Source organism: Orycteropus afer, unplaced genomic scaffold, assembly GCF_000298275.1.
Source record: "Orycteropus afer afer isolate SDZICR_OR568_19922 unplaced genomic scaffold, OryAfe1.0 scaffold00161, whole genome shotgun sequence".
Lineage (NCBI taxonomy): Eukaryota > Metazoa > Chordata > Mammalia > Tubulidentata > Orycteropodidae > Orycteropus > Orycteropus afer.
In genome coordinates, this window is record NW_006921748.1 from 4760481 (window position 1) to 4772977 (window position 12497).

At 38.4% G+C, this 12497-nt stretch overlaps 1 protein-coding gene across 1 annotated transcript in view; it reads left to right on the forward strand.

Annotated features, from left to right (window-relative positions):
• PIK3C3 (phosphatidylinositol 3-kinase catalytic subunit type 3) overlaps positions 1-12497 on the forward strand; it is a 185243-nt gene that overhangs the window by 29266 nt on the left and 143480 nt on the right. The window contains exon 4 of the mRNA XM_042781733.1: positions 3230-3359. Within this exon, the coding sequence (XP_042637667.1) occupies positions 3230-3359 (130 nt within the window). The remainder of the gene's footprint in view (positions 1-3229; positions 3360-12497) is intronic.

Sequence of the window (12497 nt, forward strand, 5' to 3'; positions counted from 1 at the left end):
AGTGATACTGCCTCGGAAACCCAAGGAGGGGTCGCTATGAGTCGGGGCCGACTCGACGGCAAACAACAACAACAACAAAGCTCCTTTCTAAGTTTGTTCACAGCCATTACTCTAGATACTCTTGGTAGCTTTTCTCCCCCCGCCCCCATTGTCTTTTTGGACTTTATTATGCCAGTGGACCTTGATATCCCCACGACTATGGTCCTGAGCCCCTAGGCCTAGTAACTCATTCCCTCAAGGGGTTTAGTTATAACTAAGAAGTTTTCATAAGTACATCCTGTATGCTTTACTATAATTATGGTTATATTTATGGCACAAATGGTAAAGGGGCAGGGAGGTGGCATCTTTTGACCTTCTCTAACCACACAAGAGGAAGACAGAATCACCATCAGCAGCCCAGGGCCTGTTCCTATTGGGCCAGACATGCTGCCACCTTCTAGTACCAACTTTAACACCAACCATCCCTTCTGCAGCACCCACTTTCTCTTTGTTGGATTCAATTATCCATTGCAGTGGCCACACACAACTCACAGATTATGGGTTTATTAGGGAAGCAACAGGTTACAACTCAAGTTCAGGAACGCACTCAGGATACAGTTCCTCAATCAGGACAGTCTCCCCTCTGCTGTGCCCTTAGACACACCTCTCTGGCCCTTGGCCTCTCGGCCTGGCCTCTGCCTCTCTGTCCCATGCAGCCATCTCCATCGCTCAGCCAGCTGTCTCTCTCAGCCAGGTATCTCTGTCAGCCAGCAGTGAGATTCCCCCTCTACCTGTAGGAGAGGACTCATTTTAAGCCTGGCATAGTGACAAAACTGACCAAGCCCAGCATCAGAGTTCTACACACCTGAGAGATAGCAAACTTTCCCATACGATTACTTCATATTGCTCCGACAGAAATACTCCAGGTGAATGACTTTAATAATCAGGAATTTTAAAGCAGCTACTCAGTTGCTAGGGAGCTCTTGTGGCATAGTACCTAAGGCATTTGACTGCTAATCAGAAGGCTGGCGGTTCAAACCCACAAGCCACTCCTTAGAAGGAAGATTAGGCAATCTACTTCTATAGTGATACTGCCTGGGAAACCCAAGGAGGGTTCACTATGAATCACATCGACTTGATGGCAGTGAATTTGTTTTTTTTTTTTGTTTTACTCAATGGCAAATTCTACCACTGAGTTAATTGCCAGTCTCTTTATAGAAAATAACTACTGCTAGCTGCCCAGTCAGGTTGACACATATTTGCATGGTCCTACCCAGTAATCCAGTGGGAGTTACAAAGAGTATGGCTAGAAAAGCCATACCATGTAATTCACTACACCACAACAAATAAACACATATGTAGAAATATTCTCTGTCAATCTATATGTATTAGTGGGTGTAGTCCTACTGACTTTCCCACTCCTGTTCAGCTTGGGTGTCTATGTATCCACCTGTAGACTTTTATTGCTATTATTGTAGGATTGTACGTATAGTATTATTTACCTTTATTGCCTTTAACTCTGGTACTCCTCCCAGTGTCTTCCTTTGCTTTGATCATTTTGTTCTGACCTCCCCCTTACTGTATATTGCCTTTCCCTTCACCCAAGTTAAATTTGGTACCCTTTTGAATGAAACATGACAACTGAAGTGCTTACAATCTTACATTTTAAAGCAGAATCACCAAGCTTGGGCAGAATTTTGATTATATATTAAATTTCTGATATGTGTACTTAATAATTTTTTTTTAAATATATAAACTTGTTACAGACTGAATTTTGTCCCCCTCACATATGTGTTATATATCATTCTGTATAAGGAGCCCTGGTGGCACAGTGATTAAGCACTCTGCTGCTAACAGAAATGTTGATGGTTTGAACCCATCAGCTGCTCCACAGGAGAAAGATGTGGCTATCTGCTTCTATGATGGAAACCCTGTGGGGTGGCTCTACACTTTCCTGTAGGGTGTCTGTGAGTTGTAATCAACTCTCAGAGAACACAACAAGAAGGTACCTGTAGATGTAATCCGATTTGGGATTAGAACTTTCTTTGTTATGTTAATGAGGCCATATCAGTGTTGGCTGTTTTTAAGCCAGTCACTTTCTGAGAAGGTTGGGCAATCCTACTTTTGTAGTGATACTGCCTCAGAAACCCAAGGAGGGGTCTCTATGAGTCGGGCTGCCTGGCAAATAACAACAACAACAACAAAAGGAGTGGATTAGGCACAGAAAGAAGCAAGCAGGAAAGGGGGAATGATAGATGCCATGTGTAGATCTCCAACGAGTGTCAAGAAGAGTGCTGGAGAAACGGAGGCAAGGACTTTCCCCCAGAGCAGACACGACACCCATTATTCTAGCCTCCTAAGGAAGATGGGGCAATCTACTTCCGTAGTGATACTGCCTTGGAAACCCAAGAAGGGGTTGCTATGAGTCGGGTCTGACTCGACGGCACATAACAACAACAACAACAACAACAAATGTGAAACAGTCAACTTCTGTTCATTAAAGCCACTCGTGTTATTTCTGTTACAGCAGCACTAGATATCTGTGACAAAACCCATTGTTTTATTCTATTTTGGAATATCCCTCTTATGGAAAATAAGACTGGAGAAAAATCAGCCTGTACCTAGTGAAAAGCATAATGATAATTAACATTTACTGAGTGCTTGTTATGTGGGAGGTACTATTCTTTGTGCTTATTTCTTTTCACAATGCTCTTAGGTATAGGTACTTGTTATAACCCTATTTATAGACAATTAAACAGGTACAGATAATTTAAGTAACTTACCCACAGTCATGTGGATAGTAAGTGGCCAAACTCAGATTCAAATGCAGGCAGGCTGACTCTAGAGTCTACAATGCTAAATTGTTACTTCAATAATATAGAGTATAATGATTAAAGTTTTTATTTCAGCCATGGCAAATGTGACATTCCTTCATTGGGTAGGGATTTGGTCTCCACTGAGGAGATCTGTCTGGCCCATTACTAATCCTTCTTACCTTCCATTATACCTTTAGAATTTTCTGTAGCAATTGTGACTGCTTGGAGGAAATGGGAAAATGGCATGTGAAACACAGTGTTTTATGGGTTTTAGTTGCTTAGTTAATTACTTTACAACCCAATGGGGGTTTAAAGCTTGGTAACAAAGACACGCACTTTCTTATGTTGAATTCCCTCTGTTTTTAGGAATTTAAAACTTCCTATAATGAACTGTATTAATTTACTTCTACCCTGAACATTTTCCCTTTGCCTAGCATGTTCCGTCAAGGGATGCATGACTTGAAAGTCTGGCCTAATGTTGAAGCAGATGGATCAGAACCCACAAAAACTCCTGGCAGAACAAGCAGTACTCTCTCAGAAGACCAGATGAGCCGCCTTGCCAAGGTAAAAAAGAAACTTTGGAACAGGTGGAAACCTCTGATGTTGTCTGTTATAGTATAGAATGGTTTTATGAATTCAGTCAGATTTTTTTAAGAAAATTAAATTTTAATTTTATAACAACTTTACTGAAGTATGATTCACATACCGTAAAATTCACCCTTCTGAAGTGTACAATAGTGTTTTTTAAGCAAACTTATAAAGAACAAATATTTTGTTTAGCTTTGGATCTTGTACTGGCTAGATTTTGTCCCTCGACATAATTTTTTTTTTTTTTTTTGTCATAGCTATGGTAGCAAAGTGTCTAAGGCACTTGACTGCTAACCAGAAGGCTGGAGGTTCAAATCCACCAGCCACTCCTTGGAAGGAAGGTTAGATAATCTACTTCATAGTGATACTGCCTCGGAAACCCAAGGAGGGGTCGCTGTGAGTCGGGTCCACCTCAGTGGCACATAGTAACAATGACATGTAATTATCAAGAGTTTTAACCAATATGCAACTATCAACTCCTTCTATCCCCTAATAATTAAATAAGTACAGTTCAGTTCTCAGTTGAGCTACTCATTCTGAGATTATATTTACATTCTCGCATCAGGTATAGGAAAATTGTCAAACTTTACATATATCTGCCATCTCTTCAAGAGTTTCTCCTCGTGATGAACTTTCATTTAAACTATTCTCTGGGACTTTTATAAATCGTGAATAGCTAGTGGAAATTTTATTACAATTTGCTCATTTATAGTCTGTGGGTCACAATTATGTGAAAAAAGATTAAATCTCAAGTGCAAAAGGAATGTACTATAATTGAATAAAAAGCCCTGAATTTGTTTTTAGAGAGCAGTGTTATGATTCATATTTGGATGATATTCTAAATATTGGCAATTTGAAAGGAAAAGGGCAAAGTCAAGAAATGTAAAGCTGTGTAGTTGCATAGTTCATCCTTTTATTCACTGAATTATTCAGTCTCTCTTTACATCTTTCTAAACTTTACCCCAAATTATTTTTGATAGAATATTCCAACTATTTTTTCAGTAGCATTATAAACAGTATAGAAATTGGAATTTGTTTGGACTTCTGGGTTTTTAACGGAAGATGATTTTATAGTACTATTTCTCATTTTTATCTTTTGGATTTTATAGTGGCAACAAAATAAGATGTGAAATTGAAGCAGTGACCCCTTAAAAGTTGTATAGGTTCATAATTACTCATTTACTAACAGTGCACATTATTAACTCTAGAAATAATGGCTAGTGTGTGTTATACTGAATGAGGAATTGGAAGAAGGCATCTTAACATTGTTAATTGGTGACAATCATCATTAGCAGTGTCATTTCTTTATAGTGAGAATATGACAAGTTGGCTCTCACTTTTTCAGGAGTTGAAATACAGGTTTTTTTTTTTTTTATGAGACAGAAGAGGAAGGGAAGTAGAAAATTACTAAAATTCACATGTTCTTTCTGTTGCTCAAGTGATTAACAGTTTTTGAGTAAGTTTTTATGCACTGGTTTCTAATTTTTAAAAATGGCAATAAAAATGAATGAGAATGAAAATCTACAGTAGTAACTTAGCTCCTGAAAGGGTCTGAAACTTAAAGAATCTCTAACTTGCTGTGCCCAAATTATATGAACAATGTTATTTATGGTGAACACATGCTTTCTTTCTGAGAATCTAGAATTTTGGTAGTTGTTAGGCAAAGAATGTCTGAGTAGCTCCCAATAAAGACTTAAAATTCTGCAGAAACATTGCCACAAGTGTTGCTGCATTTTTGCTGATACCGAAGGACACTTAGGTGTATTTCCTCCTGAGCTGGGAGACGAGGGCATAAAAATCCTCTCCCCAGATCACACTGATATCTTTTCCTTTACTGATCATCCAGCTGGTTATCCTTACTGTGTCGCCGTAATAAACCATAGATGTGATTACAATTGCAGCTGAGTCAGATGAGTCTGGCTAGGAAATCACTAAACCTGTAGGTGATTTCAAGACCCCTGCAACTTTTAATAATGTATTAGATTGCATTATTAGATTTTCTGTGTTAAACTATTCATTGTTCTTACATTCTTGGATTAAATCCTGCTTGATCATAATGTATTTCTTTTTTTCTGGATTCAGAAAATTTTTGCATCTATATTTGTAAATGAGAATTGTCAATAGTTTTCCTTTCTTTTATTTTCTTTTTCTAGTTCTAATAACTTGATATTGGACTCGGCAGGTTTTATAGCACCAGCTTTTAACAGCACCTGAGTTTGCAAAAGGAGAATAAAGTGAGAGTAATTACTCCACCTAGTATTAAGGTTTACTGTTTAGATGTAATAATAATGTCTTGTTCTGTTCTTAGGATATTGATCTCGTGATTTATGTTTCGTGGGTTTGTTTGTTTTGTTTTTTGGTGTTTCATTTTGCAGTACTTATTTTGTATGGTCTAGTAGAATTGCTGATGATGTATTTCTGTTGCTTGTTGTGATTGTGACTTAGCTTTTATTGGATTGTAATTTTATTTTTGCAAGGCTTTGCATTGTTTGCAAGGCTTATTTTCTCAGTTGTTACACTTGTTTTACTATTTCTTTGAATTTTTAATTGTTTGTTATAGGTAGATTTTCGGTTTATCTTACTCCAGCACATTACTGAACCTGGAAGCAAAGCCCAATGTTATGTGCTTATTTGTTGAAGGTAGAGGACACTAGAATATGGGAAGAGATGTATTAGAAATCAAAGAGCAGCAAATGTTTTGGTTTACAGAAATGTTATTTAAGAAAGGAGTTTTGTTATATAGTGGACATCGATTCTTATTAAAAACTCCTAGAATAGATTATTAAATTGATGATTTATGTGAATTTAATTTTTTTTATTATGCTTTAGGTGAAAGTTTACAAAGCAGATTCATTTTCCATACAGCAGTTCATAGATATTTTGTTTCATGATAATGACTGCAGTTTCCCACAGTGTAACAGCTTTCTTCCCACTTCTGCCCTGTAGTTACCTCTTCCTTGTGTCCTTTTCTGTGCATTCTTGCCCCCTGAGCTATCTCCCCTAACGAGTGTATCTAACCAACTAACCAACCAAACATTGCCGTCAAGGTGGATCCAACTCATAGCGACCCCTCCTTGGGTTTCCAAGGTGGTATTACTACGGAAGTAGATCCCCCAGTCTTCCTTTCAAGGATTGGCTGGTGGGTTTGAACTGCCAGCCTTCTGATTAGCAGTCAAATACCTTGGGCACTACACCTCCAGAGCTCCTATGAGTGTATCTACTTGATGTAAATGTTCATCCTATATGTTAGTGTGTTTTTGGCTGGAAGCCACGGGAGTGAATTCAATTCCAGATGTGAAGGATAACTAGGGGCCATAGTCTCAGGGATCTCAGCCAGGCTCTATCAAACCAGTAAACCTGGTCTTTTTATGATTTTGAATTTTGTCCCACATTGTTCACGCACTCTATCCAGGATCTCCAGCACTGATGTTTTTCCAAATAGTTGACAGTGGTGTCTGGACACCATCTCATTCTTCTGGTCATGGTCATATAGCAGAGGTTCACATGATCCACTAGTACCTTGGACTACAGCAATTTTAGAATGTGGATATGGCATGCATGATCTTCTAATCCACATCTAAGCAATGCACACACAAAACACATGGTGTGTTTTGTTTATATTTTTGTGTATTACATTTGCATTTTATCCACAGTGTAAAACAAGTAACTGAGACTTGATCATATGTAGTAATGTGTATTAAAAAAAAAAAAAAAAAATCACTGCCATTGAGTTAATTCTGACTCATAGTGACCCACTTTGGGTTTCTGAGGCAGTAAATCTTTACACAAGTAGATTGCCCCCATCTTCTTTCCATGGAGCAGCTGGTGGGTTTGAATGGCCAACCTTCTGGTTAGCAGTCAGATGCCTTAGGCGCTGTGCCACCAGAGCTTCTTAGTAATGAGTATAGTAAAAATAATTTCATTTTCTCAAAAAACTATAAGGGCACCCTTTTTTATGTTATTTTTTCCTTCAATAATGTGTTTTAATCATGAGAAACAAAACAAACAAAGCCATTTCTTGAATATCCACATTTTAGAGGTAGGAAAATTGTAATCCAAAGAGTTTATGGAGAAATTTAGGTTAGACAGAATAGTCTTATTTTGTATTAATTGTTTCCTCAGATGTTCTGAAGTAACTGTAATAAACAACAGAATTATGATTATAGGTGCTAAAATTATTCAAGGCTTTGAAACTTAATCACTGGTACAGTTGGAGCCCTGGTTGCTCAGTGATTAAAGCACTCGTCGGCTAACCAAAAGATTACCATTCACATCATAAAACACCTCTTAGGTATAGGCTTTTGTATAAATGGCATATACAGCTTTTATAGATGTCATTTGCTTGAAAGGAATTTGTGTTGTTATTCTTTTTTGTTATAAGAGTTTGGAAATCTCTTGTAAATGCATTCCTTATGCTATGTTGTTATTCTTTTTTGTTACAAGAGTTTGGAAATCTCTTGTGGATGTGTTCCTTATGCTACCTAATAGCATCTTTTTTCCCCACCCCCCCTTTAAAAATTTCTTTTTACAATTTTCGTTGAAAATGTACACAACAAAACATACACTACTTCAACAGTTTTTACACGTGTGGTTCATTGACAATGACATCACATTGTGCCACCTCTCTCACTATCTCAGCCCCATTAACTTCTACTCTCTGCTCTTTAAAGTTATGTCTGTGCTTTAGAGTTACTGCTGACAATTCTGTCTCTGGTGTAGAATTCCTCAGTAGGGCATAGTGCTCAGGGCACACATCTTTGTTGAGCTTCCCCGCCCATTGCTGCTCTGGGCCAGTGCTGAAGCCTCCAAGGGTCTCCATGCCTCTGGTCTCATCCCTCCACTGTGCCTATGTCTGACCAGTGGGTGCCAAGTGGGGCAAGATTCCTGGCGACCAAACAAATGCCTGGTGTGTTTTATACTGGCTGTTGCTGCCTATCCTGATCTCCCGGTATTTCAGCGAGCTTGGTATCCTCACCTCCATGTTCAGAACGAGGCCTGTAGGGGCTCCCTCCTACCTCAAGGTCCTTGGTGAGGAGGTATGGGTGGTTCTACCCATGCTATTGCTCAATTCTGACTCAGACTCATTGGTGCCCGTGAACATCAAGAGGTCCCATTGCCTGCTGTACACATGAGAAAACTGAGGCCCAGACATGGCCCAGGCCAGACCCATGAAGCAGTGAGCACAAGATAGGAACTGACCTGCCCAGCCTCGTTGGATTATCCCTCATGAACGGACTATGAAGGGACTGCAGGCAGATGTCATGTCCGCTCTCTGCCTCGGTCTCTCCACTTTGCTCCTCTCCTCACTGGCCTCTAAGCTCTGACTTAGCTGGGCCCCTCATGGGCCTCAAACCTGTGACATGACGCTAGACAGGGCATGGCCAGTGCAGCGCTTTAGGAGGTCATGGGGGTCAGTAACATCTTTTTTATCAGTCACTCAAGGAGCTCTGGTGGCATAGTGAGTAAGGCATTTGGCTGCTAACCAGAAGGTCACTGGTTCAGACCCACCAGCTGCTCTCTGTGGGAGGAAGGTAAGGCCTTGGAAACTCAATGGGAATTATTGTAAGTTAGAATCAACTCAATAGCGGTGCAGTTTTTTTGTTTGTTTGCTTGCTTACTGTTGTCTACAACTATCAAAACTTTTGGATCTGTCTTAATACCAGTGGTAGCAAGTAAACTAAATTAGATTTTGCCGGTATAGAATTGAGCCCTAAAAGAGTGCTGATTTATGATCTGTAAAGCTGTTGTCTATCTTTACAGTTATGTTTTCTGCCAGAATAGAAAGCAACATGCTTTTAAGACTACATTAATCTTTGAGAAATTTAACCAAATGAAACTTATATGAGACAAACACTGCTGTTCCTGAATAATAAGATTTAAATATAAAGTTTGAAAGTAAAATTGAAGAATTGTAGTCAAGATTTCATTAATCAGGAAAAAAGAAGAAACTCATGCTTGCTAAGAGTTAAGCACCTCTCTCACACACAGACACACACACATAACTCCTTTTTAAATCTCAGTTGTTGTTGTAAGGTGCCATTGAGTCAGCTCTGACTCATAGTGACTCATGTACAATGGAAAGAAACACTGCCCAGTTGTGTACCATCTTCACAATCCTTGCTAAACTTTAGCCCATAATTGTAGCCACTGTGTCAATTCATCTCGTTGAGGGCCTCCTCTTTCCATTGACCCTCCACTTTACTAAGCATAATATCCTTCTCCAGGGAATGGTCCCTTCTGACAACATGACCAAAGTGGGTAAGATGAAGTCTGGCCATTCTCACTTCCAAGAAGCCTTCTGGCTGCCCTTCTTTCAGGACAGATTTGTTCTTTTTCTGGCAGCCCATGATACTTTTTCAGTATTCTTCACCAACACCATAATTCAAAGGCATCAACTCTTCAAGAGTCTTCCTTATTCATTGTTTAGCTTTCACATGAATATGAGGTGATTGAAAATACCAAAAATAGATGCACCGTAGTTTTTAAAGTGCCGTCTTTACTCTTCAACACTTTAAAGAGGCCTTTAGCCGCAGATTTGCCCAGTGCAATATGGTGTCTGATGTCTTGACCGCTGCTTCCATGGGTGTTGGTTGTGGATTCAAGTAATATGAAATCTCTGACAACTTCAGTCTGTTCTCTGTTTATCGTGATGCTGCTTAGTGGTCCAGTTGAGGATTTTCATTTTCATTATGTTGAGGTGTAATTCATACTGCAGACAGTAGTCTTTAATCTACATCAGAAAGTGCTTCAAGTCATCTTCACTTTCAGTAAGCCAGGTTAATCTCAGTAGCTCAGCTGAATTCTACATTTGTCTTAAGTTATAAATTACTGAATAGCTTGTATTTGTTTGATACAGATAGGGACTCTTGAATTATGTTTGTTGAAAATTGTACTTTTTCATAATACCTTTCTCTCAGCCACTCCTCGGAAGGAAGGTTGGGCAATCCTACTTCCGTAGTGATACTGCCTCGGAAACCCAAGGAGGGGTCGCTATGAGTCAGGGCCGACTCGACGGCACATAACAACAACAACAACAACAACAAGGGAACCATAGTGCTTCATGTTACTGTATTAGCTGACCGATAATGTTATTCTCTTCAGTAAGTATTTATTAGATTTAGCTTAGTTCTGTTCTACACTCAGGGGAGTGTTAGAGTTGGAAGGTTAAGTACAACCTTTAACCTGGGAGAGTTTAAAGAAACAAGATAGGGGATAATTGAATAAACGCCACTCTGTGTAATCATGCTTTTTTTTTTAATTGGCCAGTGTTCCAGTAGAAAAGGAGTTTGGGTGATGCAGTGGTTAAGCACCTGGCAGGGGTTTGAACCCACTAGCTGCTTTGTAGGAGAAAGACATGGCACTTTGCTTCTGTAAAGATTACAAAAAAAAAAAAAAATAATAAAAAACCAAACCAAACCCATTGCCATTGTGTAAACTCCAACTCATGAGTGACCCTGTAGAATGGGGTAGAACTTCCCCATAGGGTTTCCAAGGCCATTATCTTTATAGAGGAGCTCTGGTGGCACAATGGTTAGAGTGCCAGAATGTCAGTAGTTTGAACCCACCAGCCTGCTCAGCAGGAGAAAGATGAGGCAGTGTCTTTCTATGAAGATTTACAGTCTTGGAAACCCTGTGGGGCAATTCTACTCTGTCTTTTGGGTTGCTATGAGTCAGAATTGACTCCTATAGAAGGAGTCCCTGGGTAGCACAAATGGTTGAGCACTTGACTATTAGCCAAGAAGTTGGTAGTTCAAACCCACCCAGAGGGACTTTGAAAGGCCTGGAAAGCTGCTTCTGAGTGGTCACAGCCTTGAAAAGCCTATGGAACAGGCTTTACACATGAGGTTGTTATGAGTTGGAATCAACTCAGTGGCAGTTAACAACAACAACATGCTTACAGATGTTTCAGGAGAAAAATTTGAGCATACCAATAGACTCTGTGACTCTGAAAGCTGACTTGTTTTGTTTTGTATTTAAATGACAGAAAGAAAAGGGGAAAAAAAAAAAATATGTAGCTTTGACCCTCTTAGATACCCTAAAAAGCATATGCATGCTTGGCCCCAGTATCTTGTCTCTTGTATAGCTACTATTTTACTTTTTTTTTTTTTTTGGAACTTACTCTGCTTAAAGTTTCTTGACAAGAGTGATATTCATATCTGAAGCCTCTTAATTTCCACATATAGAAGTTTTAATTAACCATATATTGAAAAGCAGTAACATCTTCTAATTTATATGATTCTGTAGTTGGATTCAGTTGAAAGGCCCTTGTAGGAAATAATTTGAGAGAGAGCAATCATGTTAATACTTTATTTTCATTTCACACGGTCAAGTTGAATTAATCAGATAAGATCATCATATTTGGAGTTTTTATGGTGAAAAAAATTAAGTGTTAACTTTTAAAATTAGCTTCATCCTTACAAATGCCACTCTTTAATGGTTTTCTCAGCATAGATTTATGCAGTTAATTTTTTTTAAAATAACTTTATGTTTTAAATAATGTTCAATATTTTTTCTTACTGCAAAGGTAATATACACCTCAATGGTGTTAGAAGACTGTTAGAGTGCAAAAAAGACTATAAAAATCACTGTAACCGCACCACCCAGAGATACCTGTCATAAATATTTTAGTTTAATTGTGTTCAATAAATATTTAAATAATGTGTATGTTGTGTGTGAATATTTATGTGTTTATTTTGAATTTGGATCATACGTGTGTTTGGTTGAATTGCACTTTTACAGTATCAAAATGTTCTGAGTTATTTAGGATATTTCTACACCACGGTTTGTAAAGGTTTTCCATAGTGTTGATATACTATAATTCATATCAGCAGTCCTCTATGGTTGGACATTGAAAATGTTTGCAATTTTGTGCCATTTAAAAATCATGATCCAATTTAAATTTTTCACTGGCTTGAAAAGTACAAAGTGAGAATTGTTCTTTTGAGTTGTTTTTGTAAATGGCTTACTTGATTTAATCTTACATTTCCAAGTTCTTAGACATAGTCCTAAGTTGTATGTGGATGCTTAAAATCAGGATCAGTGTTTGGGAAATGGCTTTAAAATCTTTTATTGTATCAGCTGTATTTTGTGTTATGTGTTCATCATGTTTTAATA